Raw genomic sequence first — 24,507 nt, forward strand, 5'->3', positions numbered from 1 at the left:
GGCTTTGTGTTGCTGCGTCAAGTGAGTCTGACGACTCTGTGTTGCTGTGGTAGACGGTGCTACAACAGTTGTACGAAGGTTGAAGGCTCATTGTCCGAGGTCACCAATGTGGAAGATTGTTATGAGCGAGGATAGAACCTTGGGGTTCGCAGCCGAGTAACAAGACCACAAGACAAAAGCAATTGCCCGTGTTTCGTAGCTGTTTTCTGGCTTATAAGCTTTTCACCACAGATCCATTATGGCAACATTTTAAAAGATAATTATCAAGAACTGAAAACGTACATGAAAACCAGCCACAGTATTCTTCCCGAAGCTTACTCTTCCATAATTATATTTGCTATCCCCTCCCACCTACATGAAATTGGGATCATTAAATAAGGCCAGGAATGTTCAGATTTTAATTTTCAGAGTTTTGCACATGAATGTTAGGGGCTCCATAATGTAACAAGGAAAAAAGCGAATTTTTGTTGCCTTGTTTCAAATAATTGAAGCCAAAATCTGACACACAACTACAATTTTGATAATAAGATTACTTATCAAATTTTATAAACGTAAGTCATTGCATTTTTGAGTTATCTCGTTTACATGAATGCGAAAGTACAGTTCGATGGATGGTCAATTCCTCGATTGAGTGGTTCAAACTTTGATGCAAATTTACGCTTTGAATACTTTAAACTAATTCTGGGTACCAAATTTTATCCAATTGACTTTCTGTATTTTCTCGTGTACTAATTATAGAGAAAGCTTTGTACTCGTAAAAACTTCAAATTCGAGGTTTTGATGCATCTCCACGCTTTAGACCTTCCTGGATTTGAAAAGCCTACTTATCGGTGACAAAAATAACTCGAAAACTCTTTAGGCTAGATATATGAAATTTGGTATATTTAAAAAAAATTGTAGATTTCTATCAAATTATAAACAGAATCCGTCCAGATGAAATATGTCTATACGTCTATTTGAATATAAGCTAGAAGAATAACAACAAAATGAAAAGAAGTAGATTAGTAAAATTCGGCACAAAACCTTAACATTTATTGTAAGCATCCTTCAAATTTGGAGTCAAATCTATCACAGGATTGAATCTTTGTAGATCTGTTCTTAAAAAGCATGTAAAAATGATAACTCAAAACGTAATGTCTTTAATATATCAAATTTGGTATGTAATTTTGAGACTACAAGTGTAGCTTTGTGTCCGATAAGTTGTGGAAAATACGTTTAAAGCACAAATTCGATTTTCATATGCTATTAACCCCATGCAAGTGATTAGTCACCAAAATAGTCGCCAAGGATCACACGGTAGATTCAGTAAAAATGTTAAAATCGCGACAAAGGTTGTTATTTCCTAACTATTGAATGTCAATACCGTGCAAGGCGTTTTCTGGGATAGCAACTTTGTAAGAGAGAACAAGAGAAATTTTGGGGAGTCATTTCTCGCTGGCATATTTTGCAGTTATCCTACTGATTTGCACTCACACAACAGACAGACTGGCTTTGAATAGAATACATTCAAAGCTTAATATAAATCTACACATTTGGAGTAGAAACCATTTGCCAAATTTCTACTTCTACTTCATTAATTTCTACTTCAAAATGTTTTTGAGCTATCGAATTCACAGACAGACATTCCAAACATCTGTTTTTTGGGCTCAACAAGATCTAAAACGTGGATACTCGCCAAAATCTCGAATATGAATTTTTTGACGTTTACAATTCTTTCTCTTTGTACACGAGAAAAGTGGTGGGGAAGGAAAAACTATAAAATAATGCATCCAATCTTTCTTCTTTGCGATTTTTAATAAATTGAAGTTTTGGTGGTTTTTCTCTTTTTACAGCAACCATTGTCTCCAATGGATTGATTACATTAAGCCAACATAGAACTATAATCGTATACTGTTATAATATTTATCGTGCATGAATAAACAATAGCAAAAAATAACTGTATAAAAACTGTATAACTGCAAAAAATAACTGTATTCTATTCAAATGTCTTAATGTTATGAGTTATAACCCACTTTTTCTCACACCTGGCATATTTTGATGCATTTTTATTAGATACCTGAAAAAAAAGAAAACATAATCTGGGCACTGAAATATGGTTTTATTTTAGATTTGAAACATTTTTCGAATGTCTCCATTCGATTTAACTTCAATGCTCCAGAAATTCTTAAAAATCTATTATAAATACAAATTGTTTTTCGAAATCATCAATCAATGCTTTTACCATTTCACAATCCAAAGCTTAAAAATCAATAAAAAATTCTGAGACCCTGCGGAAACAATTGGTTTTACGTAATCTAAAGATGCATTGTAATGCATAGGCTGGCGATATTGTCGACGTTTCTATGTAAATTGATTTGGGAATTCTTTTTTGATGACTGCTATGTTTGCTTTGTGATAATGGAAAGAGCAAATAATAAGTGCTAGAACTTCAGACAGGGTATTGTGAATTTCAAGGCGATCAGAGGAAAAGCATGTAGTTGTAATCCATAAAATAATAAGCTATCTGAAACTGTTCTTACTGAGATAAAAAAAAATGCATAAACGATAGACAAGATAAAATAAATTAATCTAACAATTCTTTTTGTCAAAACAAAGAAAATTAGTCTTTCAAATTAAAAAGAACAAATCTAAAATAAAATTTAATGACAAATTTAATTTCCATTAATTTTTTGGCGGGAAATATTTTTTGAATCTTTCTGACAGATATATTTCCAACCAAAATTTTATTTATTTCCATATTTGGAAGTTAGGACGAAATTTTTGCTTGCAGTTTATTAGCAAGTAAAGCTTTTGGTTTTCTGGTATTACTAGTGCTAAAAATTTAAATTAAATATTTTATGTAACTATGTCTGATAGCTTCCTTGGAAAACATTTTTAAACCTCATATTTTTATAAGCATATAACTCATACTATTTTAAAAGTCGTACATGTTCTGTACAATTACAATAGGTAAAATTTTCTTCCTATATCTTTGTATATGCTGATATATGCCTGTATCCATCCGATTGCATCGCAGTAAAAAGCAGCAATATTTAAAAAGTGGGCGCACTTTAAAAATTAATTGCTTGATTCTGAAGTTGAACCTTAATTGTATGTAAAACAAAATTCCAAACTTTTCTATTAAAAGCATGCCTTTTATGGAAATCTACTCGACATGGAAAAAAATTAGCTGAATCTTCATATCCTGGTCATCAACAATGGAAAGAAAATCAGGGAAAAAAAATTTTAGCCACAATAATGAAGAAGAATCGAATTTAACTTTAACAATGAAATATATTGTTGGAAAATATGCTTAAAATACTTTTTTTAAATTAATTAAAAATAGAAAAAAAATCAATGGCAAAAAATTGAATCATTGAAACAAAAAACTTGGAAAGTATTATGAATCTTTTTCAACCTTTGAGATGATGTAAGATTGTAATATTTTCAGAAATTTTCAAGGAAATGAAAAAAATTTCACCTAGTTTTTAATCAATTAAATTTTCAATTAAAATTTTTTTAAATCACTCAGAGGTGCATATTTTCACCCTCTGAAGTATATATAAGTCAGGTTTGGTAACTTAAGGCCAAACGGCACATAAAGAGCGCCAATAAACGCATGCATACATTTTTATTAATAGTAGAGAATAGTTCATAGCCCAGATACAAAACTAATAACTGTGGAATACTATCTTGGTCTACTTATTCAACCACAAAGTGACGTCGCATATACTAAATTGACATATAATTGGTAAATGATCAGTGTGTCACCCAATTGCAGCTTAGAAGCTATAAAAATTACAACATACAAGGTGTCTCAAAAGATTGTTTAAAATCTTTAAGTAGTTCAGGTATACAGAATCTAGCCATTTTTATATTAGAACAGGGCACTGCAAACGCAAAGAGAAAGCTGTTTGTCAGTATATTAAATAAAGCGAAGGCTAAAACAAATAATGTATTCAAACCAGGCTTAATGGAATACATATGTACAACAACATAATAATGTAGTTCTACAAACATCGATATTACAAATCGTATATATAATAGCAGATACAATGACAAGTAAGATACAGAATCAACATTGATTCTTTAAAGAAGGTAAACTAAATGTTCAAACTTGCTGTTCGGAGATATATTAGCTTCGCATGTTATTATTCTTATTACTATGCTGTTTGGATATTGTAAACATATATTCCATCTAACTTGCAGAAAACGCTTCATTTAATGTGTATTTTTCTTTCATTTAATTTATCCACAAAGAATCCCTTGTTGTGGTCTCTCTTGGCATTTGAGGACCCGTATTCTATTTTTAAAATGATTTATTTTTGTTAATTTGACCTACTTTTAAACGAACATTTGTAAACGACTTTCTAAGACACGATATAAAAGAATCTAAACTTTTAAATATAAAGACTTTTTTTTTAACATTTTTAACCTGACTATTTTTATATTAGATTAAATATAGAGATTGAATGTTAATGTTTTATCAACACAATAAGTACGGTATGTATAATTTACTTACAAAGAAAAGCCATTCTTTAACATAATCAGCGGAAAATGTGTTAAGACTGATTTTTCAATTAATCATTCCAAAGTTTAAGAATTTCAAAAAAAAACTGAGATTTAGGATTTGCAGGAAATTCCTTTTTTAATTATGGCATTCATTTTTCAATATATAGTTTATTTTTCTTCTTAATAAGCAACATCTCAAAATAAACTACTGACTTTAAAATTTTAATGGAAAGATTTGAAAGATATTTCAAGAATTTTATTTGTGGATACAGAAATGTCTACGTTTAAAAACTAATCATAAAATTGTTCATTCAAAGTATGCCATTATTATACGTTGTTACACTTTCTGAAAATATTGGAAAAAGAAAATTATTTCATACGTCATGGAAAAAGAAATCACAGTGTTATATAATAAAGTTCTAATGATAAATTAATTGCGCTAGAAACTAAAATCGGTGTTTTTATCTACTCAGTGCTAAAATATACACGCGCAAAACATTTGCACATTTTTGTTGCCTTAACCAGTCAAGGGCATTCGACATGTATACACTTCTATTCATTTTGGGGAGATCGATGTGTAATTTTTTATTTTATAAGGCTCAAGCTTATGATTATTCGCTTTATTATGAATTCTTATATTTACTATGCAACCATTTGTATGTGATATGCGTCATCGTTTGACTTTAAAAAGAGGAAATTGAGAACATTTAAAAATTAATTCTGCAGTTAATTGGCGGATTATTATTAATTTTTTTGACGCAGTATAGCCAAATATGGCTTTTGCGCCAGTAAACCACACAAAACCAAACCAAACCAAACATCAACAGCAAATTGGTAAATTGCTCAAAAATGATACGAATTTGATAGTTCCATATTAGAGATTCTATATTTTATTTACTGTAATATCTATCTAAAATCTGTATATATTCATATTTTTAAAAGTATTTTTACGAAAAACAAAGCTTCAAGTAAATAACATCTTTAACTTTATGGCTAGTAAAAAAAAAAAAAAAAAAAAAAAAACTTCACGGATTCGGACTGTTGTTTTTTCTTTTAAATAATATTTAATATTCTACCAATATCTTTTGTCAGTTTTTATAAGCATAGAATTTTCTTTTTATACTAAATTTATTCGTAGCTGTCTAATTTCTAAATCTTGCCTTGTAAACAACTATTAGTTAAAGTGAAATTCTAAAACTAAATACCCATAAATCTTTCGACAAAATAAATGTTTGTAGTATGCATTTATTATAAAAAAAGAAAAGAAAAGAAAAAGAAAGAAAAAAAAGAAAAGAAAAAATTCCGTAGCGTCAATCGTTTTGACGTACAATTATTTTGTTTTTCACATCTAAAAAATTAGGTCTTAAATCTTAACTGAATAAACCAAAATTGCTTTATTTAATAAAATCTTTAATCTTAACAACGTTTTATTGCCAAAATGTTAAGAAAATATATTTATAAACATACAGTATCAGCTTTTGAAACAAGCATGAAAAACGAAAGCTTAGAGATTAAATTGATAATTTCGAGGACGAAATTATTTTTGTAGCCAATTTTCTGAATTACGGAAACTAGAAAATACACTGTTCTTATTCTTCCAGTTTGAATATTTCCTACTTCTTAACATGATACAAATGTAAAATTCAAAATAGAAACAAATATTGAAAACAGATAATTTGCTCATGTAGCATTTGTCAAACTATCCAACTAATTACTTTTGGAAACTGATAGTTATAATGGCAGTGTGTTGTTGAATTCACACACAAAAAAGTTGTCATGCGTACACAGAGACACATCAGGATGCCATTACTAGAAAAAAGTCGTTCAGCATTTAGACAAATTTGCTGGATTTTGTAAATTCATTAAAATAACTTTGTTCGTCTAATGCCTTTATTTTTATATACTATTTTATATCGATATATTTGTAGGTTAATTAGTTACTTTTCTTCCAAATAACTTGGGTTTTTTTCCCTTTATCCTTTCTATCTGACTAATTAAAGTTCACTTATATTTGTATGTAAAGCAACCCGCCTTTAATATATTTCTGTTCTGTTGCACCAATTGTGTAATTTCGAGAAATACTGTTTAAAAAGAAATTAATAACACTGGCAATAAATTTTAGCTCTCTCACATTTATTTTAAATAATAATTATGAAATATTTTCTTCTTTTTATTTTTCCTGCACTTTGGAATATACATGATTTTACAATATAGCACTAAAGTTTGCGCATTAGTACAGTAGTACATTGTACTACATAAGATCTAATGATCATACAGAGTGGCATAGCTGTAATAGATATATATTTATATTTAATAACTATGACAATGAATTGTAAGTCACAAATTATACAAAAGTTGATAATAACTGAATGAGAACTCATGAAAATGATTACAAAAATAATCTTTGTAGGAACTTTTTTTCATTTTTAAACAATTGTTATAACGCCACACTGTTATCTGTTTTGAAACAAAGTTTGAACATCATTCTTAGCCCTAATTGACATCTTCCACAAGAACTTAAAAGAGTCAGTGGAGTCCAAGATGTATTCAGCTGCCCTATGAATAGTAGCCAGAATCTTGTCGTTGATCCAGCTAAAATTTTCCCACAGATGTGCTCCACAACTCTCAGTATTCCCCATGGCGCCCATAATAATACAAACGCAATTGTTACTATAAAAGTCGCTATATGGTCATGATTGGAGCCATCTGGATCGTCTTTTCTTTCAGCAGAAGGATCGATAAAAATATAACAATACGTGTAACACAGAGTCAATACACTTGGCATCAGAACCAAACATGCCAAAGTAATACTATATGGCAGCATGCTGTTAACATCCAATAGACACATGAAACTCTCATCATAAAAATGACCTTTGGAATCTCCTAAAAGTGGTGGACAACAAAGAAAAGTGGCCATAACCCAAGTGAAAAGAATCCAGCATTTACACCGAGTTCGCGTTTGAATGGTCTCATAGCGCAGCGATTTTCTAACAGCCAGATAACGGTCCACTGATATCCACATGAATGTATACATGTAGACTGCTGATAAACTGATGTGCATGTAGCCACTGATGCTGCAGAGAATGTAGCTGGAACATCCCAAGACATTCGATTTCGCTGCGATAGAAAAAGGGATCACTAGAGTAGAAACCAGCAAGTTTGTGATGGATAGAGACAATAGGTAAAAGTCCAGAACTTTCTGTCTTGGAACGCTCAAAATGGCGCAAATGGTGATGAGGTTGCTGGTTGTTGTTGATATACACAAAGCGACAACCAAACCAGCTTCTACTGCCTTTTCGAGAGAAACGAATTCCATTTCTCCTTTGGATACAATTTCTCCATCGTATGTATAGTAATCTTGTTCTGGAATGATTGCAGATGTATTCATTTCAAAGGGAGGTGTGATCTGAAAAAAGGGCAAAGAAATAACTACATAAATAAATAATTAATTAGAAAAAATAATTAAAGAAGTTGAAGAAACTTGCTATTAATTAATTGCTTAATACAGTGATGGAAGAAGAGTATTAAATAAAAAATCATCAAAGTTTTAATTTTGATAGGTGTAAATATAGTTTTATAAGAAAATATTCTAATTTTTAATACACATTTTGAAAAAAAATCTGCTTTTTTTAAAGATTTCTGTAGAGAGAATCATTATTAGAACTATTTAATTTTCATGGTATCAACGCTTTTGACAATATATTAAGAAATTTAGGAAGGAAAAAGAGTCTATCTAAAAGTTATAAATTAATTAAAATTGCTGAATTTTCTATCGGAAACAGTACTCATTTTTCTCTCCTAGTTGATTGTTTTGTATCGAAATGAATTACCAGTTTAGTGGACAAATAGTGGTGAAGTTGCTGGTTAGTACTGATGTACAAAAAGTAATTACTAAACCAATTGTCTTTGCATCCTTTTTATGATCAAATGCAAAAGAAATAACTTTTAAATTCGAATTACATTTTTAATGCTCTTTTAGCAGTAACTTTCCATTTTTCATCAGCAGTATAGTATAATATCTAGGCGTAGTGCATTTTATACCTTAATTCTCGTATACATTAATTGTGCAAAATACATGCAAATACTTTAAGGTTTGGAAAAAATTTCAGACGATTGATAAATTTTAAATCAGAGGAATGAAAACTGTTCCTTTCAGGAATTCCAAACTATCACTTTTAGTCAATATGTGTGCGTCTGTTAGCATCATTATGGGCCAAACTGTTTGACCAAAAACTAACAAATCTAGAACAAACATACTTTAGAGACTAAGAATATGCACTCCGTAGCTATTTCTTTTCAAAAAATTTTAATTAGCGTTTTAATTAATTAAGAATTTGGTAAGATTTTGGCTCACAATATTAGAGCATAAAAATAATTTTCATACATCGTTAAAATTCAGAAACTTATTTTTTTTAATAATATCAATTTAGTAATTCATTTTTTTAAATTTAAAAAATGTGAAAATATTTTCTGCATAGTTTTAACAACCATTTCCATTATTTCAATGAAATTCAAATAATTTTCATTGTTTCATTAATCATATAATCACGTGATTTTCAAGCTGAAGAAGAAAAATTCGGTTTATTGTCCATGTCATTAACATGGAAAAAAAGAAAGTGAAACTACCGTATTGCTAAAAGTAACATATAATTAGAAGAGAAATTATTTGGGCAGTTACATTTCTAATGATGCTTTTATATCATGGGATTTAAAAGCATTAGAAAGGTTCATGTACACATTAAACATTATTATGTGCAAGTCTATTAAAGCTTCGATTACTTCAATGCTTCGATTTCTATCACAATTTGACGGCAAAAAGTATTTCTTGAAAGGAATCATGATCATATGAATGAATTAATTTAATTGAAATTCAATCTGATCAACTAATTCATCACCAAAGGCGGAAAATTTTAAATCATATATGTACTAAATATTTTCTCAAGACTTCTTCTATTTTTCATTTCAACAATAATTATTATTTGTAACAAATGAGATTCATTTTATATTATTTAGAGAAATAAAATGAAAAAGTTTTAACTAAAATTCTATTTTTATTTATTTATTTATTACCTCAACACTTACCTTGAAATTGAAGTCATCAGATACCAGATTTTTAATTTTCATCCTGGTGAAGCTGCATATGTAAGCTAATTTACCAAATTGCGTACATTTTTAAACATTTCTAATAGTTAATTCCAAAAGCTGTCTGAAACTATTAAAACTTAGAAGAATTTTACTGAAAACAGCAACATCAGTTTCGAAATTGGGTTGCAAAGAATTTCTTCAAGCTCCAAACAAATAACAAAACAAAAAAAACCAGGGAAGAAAAAAAAAATATTGGCACCAAATTTTTGTTTACATAGCATAGTTAAACAAACTGACACAGCATGCCGAAGCTATATAACTTTTCTCCGCGCAAGAGTGTTTTATTTTCAAACTAAAGACTTGCTTGAAAACTTTTTCAAAACAATCGAAATGAAAATTACGGTACAAATTTAACGTATGGATTCAATAATAGGAGCGAAGTTAACATCATGAATTTCTTAACTGAAATATCTGGTGTAGACCTCAATACGAATAAGACGTTTGCTGTTTTTTATTCAGCAATGGAGGGAAAGATGATGCGCGCGCATCAGAAAAAGTCGGAGGCGTCAAATCGGCGATCTAAGATGTTCTATCAAAATTATTACTCTATCGATTGCTCAGAAGTAATTAAAGAAGCTGATTGTTCTCAAGGTTTTTGGATTTTATGGGATTGCAAATGGAAAAATATTAGTATTATCCCTGATTAGACGAAGATGCAATTACTAAGTACTAATGCTTAATGTGGAGCTTATAAGTTATGCTTATATTTTTTATATGAATAATGGCGAACTATTTCAAACAATAATATTTTTCTATACGAGTTCGTACAAATCAAATTTTTGAATTACATATGTGCAAATTAAAGGACCTTTTATTAAAAAATGAGAATTGCCTTATTAGTCTTGTCGTTTCAGAAAAGTTTCCGTTTAGATAAATTCCGTTGTAAAAAAGAATTAAAAAATGTTTAAATACAGAATGAAATGTATAAAAAAATAATATTGAAAGAATGGTAATGCTAATAAAAAAATAAAAATTCTAAAAATATTTTTCTTTCTTTCTTTTTTTTAAAACTTTTTTTTCACTTTTTTTTTTTTTTTTTTTTTTACAGACAAAAAGAGGAAAATTTTGCACTTGATGTACATAATTATCGTAACAAATAAAAAGTTTGCCTACTATAGTTGAGTATTGAAACCGCAAGTTTGTAGGTACAATGGGATAATAAGAGTTACAGGAGCCCGGAGTGTAACATAATTCTTTCATCAGTGGTTTAGTAAATATACATGGCGCCCTGGGCATGGCATTTTTTTTCGCCCCTTCATAATCTTTCATTTTAAGAAAATAATAAAAGCGCAACAATGTTTTGTTTCGATGGCATCCGTAATTATAGCTTCCGGGACATCAACATTCCCATTGCTCCCCTCTGGTCTCTACGCCCCTGCCTGGATAATTTGTTTCGAATTGAATGCCATCTTTTGTGTTAATATCATTTGATCTTTTTTTAATTTCTGATGTAAACTGAGCAGATAATCAGCAGAATCTTCTTCAGATTTGAACAAGGAAGAAAACTATGCGATTAAATACTTAATGAAACAATGAAAATGGTTTGAATTCATCTACTTACAATGAAATTTATAGTTGAAGACTAGCCAAATTTTTTTTAATTCTGAAAATTAAAAAAAACTGTACAATCAAGTTTATTTCATTAAAAAAACATTAAATTTTTTTAAATGATATAAAAAAATAGATTTTGTGGAAGAATATTTTTGAGATTTATTGCGGGAAAAATGAAAAATCTCGTTTGATTTTTGATCAATTAAAATCTGCAAATATTAATATTATATCTTACCAACTTAAGTCCTTTAGATAAAAATAATCTGTCTTATAGAGCACCGATATCCAAACATCATAAACATTTTAAGTAGAGCTAGCCGCCTTTCGTTCTCTGGAATTAATGGTTATTCAAATTTTTAATCAAATATTTTACGTAATTTGGATCTCAATAGCTTCTTCAGTAAAATATTTTTAAACTTGGAAATTTTTCATACTTTTTCCGAAGCTTTACGTCGTTCTGTTCATTTTACGATGCATTTCCAGTATTTTCTATCAGCTCCCCTAAAATTCGTAAAATTGGATGTATTTTGTTATTTCCATATTTTTAATAGTGCAATCCAATTTCTAATTCAAAACAATGTAAAATTTGGCATTTTTTACATTAACAATATTTTAGATATAAAACTAATTCTTTTACAGATTCTTTTCAGAATTGAGTAGATATACAGTGGTGGCCAAAAGTGTGGACATTTTTTAAAAGTTTCATGTTTTTCAACTTTGCATGATTGTAGAATATATTAATTTTCACTTAAATACAAATGTTTATATATCAAATTGAAGGTAATTTAATGTAGAATTTCATAACAAAAACAGTATTCCAATATCTGTATTACACAAAAAGTTACGCTCATTTTAGTCAAATCTATCTTAGATTTGCATTTTTTTAAAGTGATACACAATCAATACTTCGTAGGATAACCCTTATTTTTTTAAGACGCAGTGTCTTTTCATTTGGAGTTTCATCTTTCGTAATCACATGGTGCCAAGAATCAATTACAGATTCAATAAGTTGTCTTTTATTGGATGAACGTTTTTTTTCGTACAAGAATTTTCAAACGTCGCCACACATTTTCAATTGGATTGAAATCAGGGCTGTTTCCTGGCCATGGTAATACATCTATGCCTTTATTTTGAAACCATGCTTAGCATAGTTTTGCTGTGTGGCATGGAGCTGAATCCTGCTGAAAAATAAATGGTGCTTTGTTGGGGAAGAAATCCCTGATGGAAGGTATCAATTTTGGTTCCAGGACAGTTTCGATGTATTTTTTGGCATTCAGGATGCCATCAATCACTTGAATTCAGCCCACACCATCTGCAGACATACATGCCCAAATCATGGCATTTGTTGTTATTTTTATAGTTGCTACAATGCAATCAGGATGAAGCGCTTCACCTACTCTACGTCTCACGTATTTTCTACCATCACTACCAAAGAGCGATATTTTAGTCTCAACGCTCCAGATTACTTGCTCCCATTGATTTTCTGACCATTTAATGTGTTCTTTTGCCCACTTAACTGGTTTTTTGCATTGCTTTTGATTTAAATATGGTTTTTTCCTTGGAATTCTAGCTTGTAGTCCAAATCCTGATAACCTTCTTCTTATTGTTCTTGAACTTACTGCATTCATTTCGCATCTAATAGCATCTGATGAAAGTTTTCTATCTTGAAGGCATAGCCGTTTAATTTTTCTATCGGCAGTAGCACTTGTGCATTTTTTTTCTGCCTGATTCGGCCTTATTTTCCACTGATTTCGTTTTTTCATAACATAAACAGAACTTTCATACACCAGAACAAGTCACTGAACCACCAACTTGTCTTGCAATTTCAGCATAAGAGAGGCCATTTTCTCTCAATATGACAATTCGGCTTCTTTTTGTAGATGTCCAATCAGTTCTCTTGTTGGTGACATTGTTTAAAATTAGTTCAAATAAAAAAAAAAGGACTTAAAATATTCAAAAACAGTAATACTCTATTTAATTGTACTAGTATGCATCATTCCGCAAAATATTTCTACAACAATAACTCTTTTACCATCCAAATAACCTAAACTACAGTTACAGACATTTGATTGGTCCTCAGAACAGTGTTTGTGATTGGCTAGTACGCTTTTATTACAAAACACATCATTATTCAAAACGATTTGTGTTTGTTTGTTCTACTAAAATGAGCTTAACTTGTTTTGTAATACAGATATTGTAATATGGTTTTTGTTATTAAATTCTACATTAAATTACCTTCAATTTGATTTATAAACATTTGTATTTAAGTGAAAATTAATATATTCTACAAGCACGCAAAGTTGAAAAACATGAAACTTTCAAAAAATGTCCACACTTTTGGCCACCACTGTATATCGCTTGATTTACTGAAATCTTCTTTGACAATAGTGATTTGTATTGACATAACTTTAATTACATTGTTTTATGTGTTTCATTATTAATATTAATTTCGATGCTAATTCGGATTGTAAAACTAAACCAAAACCATATCTACAATTTCAATGTTGATTTTTATTAATAATTTTGGAATTCTTTCATGGCTTCATTATTATTTTTTCCAACATCATTCGTGATGTGTTCAATATTCGTTCAGAATCCTAGTGTACCATTGTATTCTTGTTAGAAAAGAGGTTTAAAAATTTTAAATTTTTTTGTATTAAGTATAGTAAAATTTATGCGACAAAAAATATATCTAATTGAAAAAATAACTTTTCAATTTTTAAAATGATTTAAAAATTATTTTTTAATTGTAATATTTTCAAAATTTATCGCGAAAAAACCTCCAAAATATTGTTTAATATTTAATTAAAACTTTAAAAAGGAATTGTTTCGAGGTGCTCATTTATACTCTCCAAGTCTCTGTGTGCCAAATGTGGTAGCTCAAAGTCAAATAGTCTGGCTTATAGTTGGCGCTCTACAGGCTGGACCATTTGACTTAGAACTGCCAAACTTGGCACATATAGACTTTAGAGAGTAGGAATTTGCACATCAGAGCGATATATTTTTTAAAAATTTCATTAAGAATTTTAATTATTTAAAAATTAAATTGAATTTTGGCGTTTTTCCTTGATAATTTCCAAAATATAATTGCACAAAAAATTTACCTTTTAACGCCGTTAAAAATTGTCTTTTTAATGATACTAATTTAATAGCAGAGTGAATTTTTAATTAATTTTGACAATTTTCAAAAATAAATTTTTGAAAAATTTCCAACAATAGAGTATATTGTTTCCTCGAAATTCAAACCGTTTTCATCATTTCATCATATAATTATTGCGAGATTTCCACCCATTGTTGAAAGCTAAACTTGAAGGATTCTGTTTAATATCTGCTTAATTCACAAAATGTATAGAAAAAGAATTTACAATGTCGTGAAATTTAAAAGATAGATGAACTGGTCAGTTTAGTTTAATTATATTAACGTCCCGTTTTAAAGGACCCAGACCATGATTTTGAACCGCGGTTAGATGGCGAGGAAGACACATGAGCTGGAACCCTATCTCCTAACTTCCGCACCACACCAGCAGGAAGATGAACCGGACATTCACGTGTTTTTAGTAACGGTATGATGTTAAGGATTGTCTCCAATAGAAATGTTCATGTATACAAAATAAGTAAAGATTATTAAAATAACATAGCTTTCATATCAGATAGTTCAACAGAATCATGAACATAAAGTTGTATCTAAACGATTTATCTGAAATCAAATATAACCAATATTTCCAGCAAACTAGTTAGTCGCTTGAGGGAACTATTAATAAACAGATACTAGAAAAATTCGTCATTGTAGACATTAAAAAATTATTATACTAATATATACAATGAAAATAATTCAAATTTTCTATAATTTCCGTTTTTTTATTATATGCTATTTATTTTAAATGCATACCATGCCGAAAAAATTGTTTTCATACTTCTTTAAATCTTTATAAGGCCCTCAGAAAAAGTTTAAAAAATACAACTTAACCATCGAATTCATCAATCTTAAATACCTATGATAAGCTATTTTACCGCTTCTGAATATAGTTGCTTGCTCTTAATAACTTCGAAAACCACAAAATGGGTTGATCATGTAATGTGATTAATTTAATTAATCAAATTAATTAACAGTTTATTACTGTTATTTTAAAACAACGGTGTGCCAGTGTTTAACGCTGAAAAGAAGGTGAATATAAATTTTTCTCACATTTTTCGATGAAGCACACTCCTTTGTTTCCATTTCTTACCTAAAGCCATAACATTCTATCTTGCTTTGTTCATTGAATATAGATTATTTTACTTAATTAACAAAAGAAATTAATTTTTTCGAATGAATTAATTAATTTCCTTTCTTAAATCTATCTCAATACCAAATATATATAAAATTTCAAAGCTGGAGAAATTTTAAATGGTTAATTGATTCGAAGAGAGGAATAGCTAATAAATTTGTAGCTTACTATATTTATTTAAACAATAGTAATTTTCTTCTTAAGTAAGCTGTATAAAATCCAATACAAGAAAAAAATTTCAAAACAAGTTTCAATAGTTATGAATTCGTCTTTCAATATGCAATAAAAAAAATGCTCTAAAGATGAAAAACCGGTATCCAATTTTTACATAACATATGGAGGCAGCGAGGAAGTGTTATGAATTCTTAAAATGCAATTATTCGTTTTTTACTGAGTATTATTATTCTTCAACTTGTTTTTGTTGTTGTTTTCTTTCATCCTTGAAATGTTTAGATCTTAGGTCACTGAGTTCGTTTATATTTCTTCACTGAATTCACAAAGAAAGAAGAATATTTATTTATTTAAACTGGCTTTTTTTTTTCTTACAAACTTTAAAATAATTTTTTCTTAGTTTCCCACCTCCCTTAAATATGACTTAAAAAATGGAAAACATTTAACAAAATATTGAAAAATAAAATATATAGTTAGTTTAGTAATTATGTTGATGTTGTAGAAATTACATTTAGTAATCATTTTTCTAGTAATAAGTTATTCTTTTTGGCTTTGATATAAAAAAGCCTTACTTTAACCTTAATATAAAATAACTTAGCTTAACTTAATATAAAAGATATTCCTTTATGCTTAACTTAATATAAAAGATATTTCTTCAATGAAAATGTTTTATTCATAATAAATTAAATATTCTCTAAAAGATTTAATTTAATTTCTCAAAAACATCTCTATAACTATCATGCATAAGATATAAGATTTTCGCTAAACTTCATCTTATTATGTGCTTGTAAACATTTTTATTTCATAAAATCAATCCTTAATGCTCTCAGTTTTCCCCAATGTCTAATACTACCTATTTTCCCTATTAATCTCTTTTAATACTCAATGCAATCTGCCCTTATTATTTATCTGCATTAATATTATCATGTTCTCTTCTATTTTCCAAATGCAAATGTAAAAGGAAAGAAAGTTTGAAAGCATTTCATTTGGCTGTTTTGCAGTTTTAATTAAAATATATTGAGGAAACATTATACAAAAAGTCTGAGCGAATTTAATAATCGGTGCGTCAGCACTACATCTGTATTTTAAACTTCATTAGTAAACGTAGCACGTACTAATGGGAAAGAATGCGGCGAAAAAGAATACGCGTACATACATATCTTCCTCTTCAAAAATAAAAGAAAAATCCGTAATCAACCAGCTAAACTTTTGCAGGCATAATTTCGCAACAATCCTTGCTTTTAATTGAAATTTTACTCTTTGCTTTTTATTAAAAAAGGAAAATTACCTTGAAAACAAAGGAATCGAAAACCATCAGATGAATTTTAAATAAATGCCGTTAACTAAAAATTATTTTTTTAAAATTTGCATTGCTTTAATTTGCGAGAAATTTGAAAGTAATATCAGAAATGAATGAAAATTTTAATAGAGTTTTTACTTACAAAATTCATGATTGAAACTAGAGGTTTCTGTCATAAAAATTAAGATAATTGCAAAAAATAATGCATAGTTTAAAAGGCAATCGATCCTATTCTCTCATTTTATTAATAAGATTAATGTATTTCCAGCAATCCTACAAGAGTAATTTAGTTTTATCGATAAAATAAGGCCGGGGTTCCTGTGGGGATAGAATTGGTACTCTGCCATTCTGTGAAGTTGATGAGCAATAAATTTAATAAATGTAAGAGATATAATGGAAGAAATAGCTTATACAAAAAAAACCCTTGCATCATATTTGACGCATCATTATATAATATTCACTTTAGGCCGTTAATTCTGTCTTTAAAGACTTGAACAGTTTAGCCTTATATGCTGGGTGAGATGGTCAAAACTTCATGTTAAGTAATGCCTCAAAAGTAAGATTTCGGGAGAATTTGATATATAAATTTAAGTACATAGGATCAGTAAAGAATTCCTAAAAATTCTTTAAATAATCTTACAGAAAGTTCATCATGCTAAAAATATGTGCATCAGGCGCGTATTGTTTCTGTTTAGGTTAAAACCCTTTCAGGTAGGTTTGCGGTAGATATTTAAAAAGTGAAAGTTTTGAAGTAGTTCGCGTTGCTAGCTATCTTTCCTTACACATTGCTTCAAAATGAAGTTAATGTGAAAAATATATCTGTTTATATTTCTATTGTATTCTACAAAATAAATAAATATAATAAGAGGGCAATCAAGAAAGGGAAATGTAGAAATGTTGTGTTTTAACTGTTTGTAATAAAGTTTAATTTACTAGGCATTATTTTAAAAAGAAGTGAAGAAATTAAAAGATAAATATATGAAAGTTTTAATGATAATTAGATTTTTAATATAAAAAGGCACACTATTCAAATAATTTTCGGATCAATTTTTCAAGTTTAATCATAATTCGAACAAAGGAAATTTTTATAATACAGAAATTATCATAATTTTTATAAATAATTTATAGTATGTATTATATTTATTCAACTGAAAAAAAAGTATTTTAAAGATAAGTTCACTTCACTATTTAAAACAATTTATTTACACTGAAGTTCAGAAACCAATGAATATCCATGATTTGATTCAGAAAATAAAATTGAATTGCATAAAAAGGAAACAACGTTGAAAAAACTAAATTACTAAAAGCTGATAGCAATGCCATTATACAGAATTATAAAATATTTAAGTATGATTATCGAATGTTCTTTAAGGGAAAAAATAATAATTCATATAAAATAAAAAGAATTCCTTTGAACTGCATTACTCTTAGAGGAAACTTGTCAAAATCGTTTTTTTTTATCCGACTGACTTTAAATCGGTTTATAAAGAGTCGATGGGATACCTGTAACCTTTCATTAGCAAAATATTACAGTGAACAAAGGACATAAAAAATCACGGATAAAATAATGATGAATGCAAAGTTAAGGGTTTTAAAAAATTCTATTACTTTCTTAGAGGCACAGCGATGGGAAGGGAAGGGAAGAGGCATTGCCCAGAGCGCCAGTCTGAGAAGGAGCCACAGAGATTAAACGTTTGAATGTTTATGCCTCTTTTTAAATATGAAATATTATGAAGAAGCTAAAAAAAAAAAAAATATGTCCTTGACATCACTTACTTTAATAAGTCATTACTCATTGCTTTTTCGAATGCAAAAAAGGAAAATAATTCGTATTTATACTGCAGTTTCTTTATGCACTAATATTTTTTTAAAGTTCATTTTTTTTAATAATCTAATACTTTCAAAGATAGAGAAGAAAGAAAGCGACCTTCTATTATAAATATTGATGAAATTATTTCTATTCATCAAATAATTTTTCATTCGTATTGCAAAATATTAGCAAAAATATTGACTTATGCAATATACCTAAACGGCATAATCAGTAGAATTATGACATACCAGTAGCACAGCGAAGACAATTTCTTTAAAAATTAAAGGCAATTGTAGCTATTATTAAAAAATATTTTAATTTTTTTTTCAATTCTATTGGGTAAAAAAAAATAAATGGGGAAAATTGCTATGTTGAAAATCATCCAGTTTCAGCTAGAAGGTCTCGAGTCCATAAATATTCAAAGGACCACCATTGATATTATCCAGCAATCCATATATACATTGATATTATACATCACCACCATTGATGATATTATCCAGCTTATTCACTGCAATTTAGATACTTCCGGCAAAGAATTTCTCCAATATATATTTTTTTTATTTTTTTTAAATGGCATATACTTTTTCGCATTCTTTAACTCTCTCTTGTCAGGTATGATGTATTTTATTTTATGTTTTGGTATTATGTATCCTGTACTATCATTTAATTAAAACTGCTTCGCTATGAATAAGCCTTATATTTTTAAAATTTATTTTTAGCCACATTTGCATCACTTGAAAGAATTAGAAATGCACTCTCAATGCATTAAGTTCTCTTTAAGTTTCAAAGGATCAAATACTTTCCTTTAAATTACTAGATTCTGAGTATACTGATCTATAAGATCTGATCTCAGATCCATCCAGTTATATTGAGGAAGCCATATTGAATATTTCCAATTTCTATTTTAAAAACCAAACAGTAACATGAAATATTTCCCGGCTTTTTTGAGTTGCATAACACGACAAATATAACATTTTCAATCGAACGGTGAAATAAATTTCTAGCTATTCAGAATTTCCAAAACGGCAGATGTTGTACAAATAACCTTACAATCTCTATGAATGTTAACATTCCAAAGAATAAACTCCACTCAATAAAACGAGTGCAAAAAAAACAAATCGAATATCTTACCTCGTAAACTTTCTGGGAACGTGGGTGTAGTGGAGAGTAGAACATCTGCCAACTCCTTCTCATGCTCGACTTTGGATGAGTCGCGGTTGCCATGGAAACAAAAACTTGCAGGAGTTCATTACTCATTTCACTCAGTGAAAAGGCGAAAAAGATAGTCGGGCGCCCACCACACCAAAATAACCCACGAATCGCTTTTTAAACCCCAAATTCAACTAACCGAAACGGTTGGGTTGAGTATAGGTATAACTCGATGGAGGAGAGAAAAAATAATAATAGCGTGCTGTATCATTAGCGATAATAGTGTCTGAGTTTCGGAAGAAGGTAACATTTATTAGATTTTCACTTCGGGGAGTCCGGAGGGATCGAGGCAGTGAATTACAGCCCATTGGATGGTAAATTGCAGTGGTAACAAATTGACGCATGGAAACGAATGGATCGACTTAGTGTGATGTTCCGCGCTACGTGCTTGGAGTTTCATTGGCCAATCAAGGGTGAATCTTTATGTTTGATACATTAAAAATATGGTATTACTATTTTTTAGTAATACAGTATTATTCACTAGATAATTTTTTTTAGTATATTTGATACAGAAATAGGCAGCCATTTTGGGATTTCGCTAAGTTAGATTAATCTCATCGAGCAAATGTGCACAAAATCTATATTGGGAAGAATGCCACAATTTGCAATTGAAGTTAGCTGACGAGAATGATAAATACACAGACCCTCCTTTTCAAATTTCCGAACCACACCAGTGGGATGAAATATAATGCAAATGTGCACAAAATCTATATTGGGAAAAGTCCCACAATTTTGAATCGAAGTTAGATGACGGGAAAGACAAATGAACTGACTTTCATTTTTCAAATTTCCATATCACACCAGTGGAATGAAATATAATGCCGGACAAAAAAATTAATTTTAATGAAACACATCAAGATAAGTATAAAAACATACAATGGATGGTCATAATTCAAAGAGGGCTACTTTAGGAATCGTAGCTTCAGTACCTTCAAACAATGAAACAGACGAATAACAGAGAAAGAATGAAAGAAACTCGATTCATTTTAAAAACGTTTTATGAAAGATTTTACAAAAATATTAAAAAACGCTGTCAATGATAATTTTCACGTCATCATTATAATAATTCCAATATGTTAGCGAAACCACAAGGGATTTCTTGCATGGCAATTGTTACTACGGAAATTTTATCAAAAATCATCAAAATCGATTAGAAAATGGTGATCGTGCCGACCATCAGATGAGATCTTCTTGGTTGGAAGACGCCTTCTAGATCTTCACTGTTTCAATTAAAATTAGCTACTACATAGTGATTTGTGCGGTCTATCATCCTTTAAAGTTTGTACCAAAAGTTTTTAAAATATTCTACATATTAGTAAGATTAAGCATATTTCTAAATTCTTGCAGAGATACTATGGAAAATCTTTACCATTCGGAAATGACAGTTTCAAAGGGGAGAATATTGGTCTCTTGAGTGTTAACCAAGCTGTATCTGACTACGCTTTCATTCTCAAGCGGTTCAAAGAGACGCACAAGGCAGACAAATGTCCCATCATCGCTTTTGGAGGAAGGTGAGTTTTGCTTTTGCTTTTCTTCTTCTTCCGAGAAAACAAACGTCGGAAATTATTCTGTAATGATGAAATATTCATCATCACCTGGCGTTCGTGATGGACGCACACCTGGACCCTCGAGTCCAATCCAGAAATCATGGCATTCTGTAATTTTAAAGCGAGTAAAATGATGCCTGGCTCTTTTCATAACAGAGACGCGCCTCTTGTCTATCTCTTTTTCTATAACCTTCTGCTTATCTTTTCTATATTCTTAAACTATACCTCACTCCTGTTGCTTTATATTTATCATTTTTTTTTCAATTCTAGTTACTCATCTGTTTTGTAAATTCGTGATATAACCAGTAAAACTTTTTTTTCTTACATCGGATATGACGTTTCATCTTTTCTTTTAAATTCTTCATAGAAGCTCCACCATTGTCAAATGGTAGAACGAACAAGATCTTGTAACTTTAAATCCAAACAAGAAGGTTACTTTTGAAATGAAATCAAATAACGAGGGTAACAATATTCATACTTGATCAAAATAAATTGCTTTTAAGCGAAAAATAAATGTTTTTACAATCAGTTCTGATCTGTATAAATAATATTGTTTGAGAAAAATTATACCACTCTAATATCATATGGACATAATTACAAATTTGGGGGAAATTAAAAACATTTGTATTTATTAGTATATTGTGTATATTTGGCAATTCAATTTATTAAATTAATTTACAAATATTTTTCTAAATGAGAGCGAATTTTTTAAAGAAATAGCTTATACCATTTTTTAAAATAAATAACGAATTATCCATTGTACAATGTTACTATTTATAAATTGCTGCTACTATTTATTTAAATTATCTTTTATTATTAATACATATGTGTGTTTTTTTCAGCTATGGGGGTATGCTGGCTGCTTACATGCGCTTCAAATATCCTAATATTATACATGGAGCTATAGCTGCCAGTGCTCCGCTTTACCAAGTGGCCGGGAAAGTGCCAGGCGATGTTTTCTTTCAAGCTGTGACCAAAGTGAGTCCGGCATTTAAAAAATTCCTGAACAATGAGCTTTATAAATAGTATTATAATACTGATTGTTCTGGAATTTATAAATACTAGCATCTGGGAGACCAAGCTTTCTTTACGCGGAATTTTTTTTTTATAAAATTGTAAATAAAATTCTATTATATGAAAAGTTTAAAGCTATAAGCGAAATCTAATTGAATTGCAAACGCGGATCGAACATCAGAAAAATACATGAAAGTGCGAAGCCCTCACCATTACTCCATCACTGATAAGCTTATGTAGGTCATGCATAGCTACGTGCCAATATTTAGTAATAAAATTATTTTGTTTGTAAAATCTCGTTTTCCTTCAGGAAAGATATCTGTATAGATAAACTTAAAAAGCAAAACTTTATTTGAATATAAAATGTGATCCAAATCATTGGAGCCATTTCCGAGATACGCGAAATAACTTTTTAAATATACAAGAATTGTTCTTTCAAAGTTATAAGATATAGTTGATTCTGTTTATTTAAGTAGAATCGCAAAGAACATAGACAAAACTAATTAAATAATGTATAATATAAACGCTAAACAGGGGCGAACTTCTTACACCCATTAATTGGACAGTAAAATTTCCATTTTCAAATAACGTATGCTCTAATCTGACGCATGAAAGAGATGTTAAAGTGGGCAGAGATTACATTCCTAAATGCATATATCTTTTACTGACTTAATTAATCAGTTTTTTTTTGTTGGTATTGTTGCTTACTGTAAAAACAGGTGCAATTTTAATTTACCATTATCATTCCTAGTACATAAAACACTTAAAAAAATTTTCTTTTCGTCGAAATTATAATCCTTGTCAAAATACCAAAGGAAAACAGTACACTTGTAAGTAAAACTACTTTGCCAAATTAAACTAAAATTAAAACGTTTAATACAAGTCAAGTCACATAACTAGTGTTCTAAAGCCTAACAAAACTTGATTCTTTTTTCAAAGAAATCAAATACGCGATTAATTGGCGTTAAAGAAAAGACAAACGGGAATATCCAAAAAAAAAAATGATAAAAAAAGATGAGCAAAAATAATTTTATTTTTATAATCCGTGGACATGGAATAAATAACAAAACTATTTTCTTACAAATTTAATTTTCTTATAATAATTGAAATAGTGAAACAAAATTCCTTATTGTTTACTTTCATGTCCAATACGTTTAAATCAAGCCACTGTTTGATTGGGCCAAAATTACCTACCTCCAATTTGCCCCAATTAAGTATAATCGTCTGCATTACAGAATGTCTGGAAATTACATAATGGTTACTTTCTGTGCTTTCGATGAAAACCAAAAATCTCACTCAATACAGAAACCGTAAGCGGCGAAACTTGCAATTTTTCATCAAAATCTTAGCTATGGTTGCTATTTTTGAGGCACTTGCAGCTTTTTTGGCGAATATCCAGTATCAAAAGAGGCATTTCGCAGTTAGGGCTCAGAAATGGCTGATATAGGCGTAAAGGGGAGAATATGAAAAGTAACGAGCTATCATGCTTCAGATTTTATTGTTACTAGGTCAAATATTTTCAACTTCGCATATGCAAATGATCGGAAGTGTTCTCCCGGAAACTTTCTCGCATATAGTCCAACTAAGATCTTATTCCCCTTTTCCCACATAAAATTATGAATCTTTGGTATGGACGAATGTCCTCATCGCAATAGTTATGAAAGGTATATCTTTGGTGTAAATCAAACATTTTTTCTGAATCTATCGTGCGAATATATACTTTGGGCGACTTTTTTACTGACTGAATGAAATCAAAATTTGACACGAAAAATCAACAATAAATCTAACAATGATCTAAATCAACTAAATCAGCAAATCTAATAATGAGTTATTCATTCCGTTTATGAGTTATTGCATTTAAATGCATGCGAAAGTGCAAACTTAGAGATGGCCAACCCTTTGACAGATTTGCTTCAAAATTTGAATAGAATCTCCATTTTAGATGTTAAACATGCGCACCTAATTTTATATTCTAAATTCTTTGTGTTTCGGAGATATCGA

General features: G+C 29.5%; 2 protein-coding genes across 4 annotated transcripts in view; one reads left to right on the forward strand and one right to left on the reverse strand.

Annotated features, from left to right (window-relative positions):
- LOC129969501 (dipeptidyl peptidase 2-like) overlaps positions 1–24,507 on the forward strand; it is a 42,493-nt gene that overhangs the window by 2,441 nt on the left and 15,545 nt on the right. The window contains exons 3-4 of the mRNA XM_056084101.1: positions 21,293–21,456; positions 22,335–22,470. Of these exons, the coding sequence (XP_055940076.1) occupies positions 21,293–21,456; positions 22,335–22,470 (300 nt within the window). The remainder of the gene's footprint in view (positions 1–21,292; positions 21,457–22,334; positions 22,471–24,507) is intronic.
- Positions 6,904–23,768, reverse strand: LOC129969502 (G-protein coupled receptor 52-like). 3 transcript variants are annotated; one of them, XM_056084104.1, is made up of 2 exons: positions 23,701–23,768; positions 6,904–7,897 (listed from the first exon to the last, which is right to left on the reverse strand). In XM_056084104.1, exons 1-2 carry the CDS (start codon positions 23,734–23,736, stop codon positions 6,929–6,931), a joined length of 1,005 nt encoding a protein of 334 aa, XP_055940079.1. In that variant the 5' UTR covers positions 23,737–23,768; the 3' UTR covers positions 6,904–6,928. The 3 variants fall into 3 exon arrangements, with proteins under 3 accessions (XP_055940079.1, XP_055940077.1, XP_055940078.1); XM_056084102.1 differs by lacking the exon at positions 23,701–23,768 and adding an exon at positions 19,868–19,966; XM_056084103.1 differs by lacking the exon at positions 23,701–23,768 and adding an exon at positions 9,574–9,707.

The sequence above is a fragment of the Argiope bruennichi genome, chromosome 5 (genome assembly GCF_947563725.1).
Source record: "Argiope bruennichi chromosome 5, qqArgBrue1.1, whole genome shotgun sequence".
Lineage (NCBI taxonomy): Eukaryota > Metazoa > Arthropoda > Arachnida > Araneae > Araneidae > Argiope > Argiope bruennichi.

What these genes read in the sequence shown, in the direction of transcription:
- LOC129969502 (XM_056084102.1), bottom strand. Translation starts at nt 19,960, where the DNA reads ATGGCAACCGCGACTCATCCAAAGTCGAGCATGAGAAGGAGTTGGCAG. An exon ending in GTTCCCAGAAAGTTTACGAG is followed by an intron (nt 7,898 to 19,867) that starts GTAAGATATTCG and finishes CCCTTTTTTCAG; the next exon opens with ATCACACCTCCCTTTGAAAT.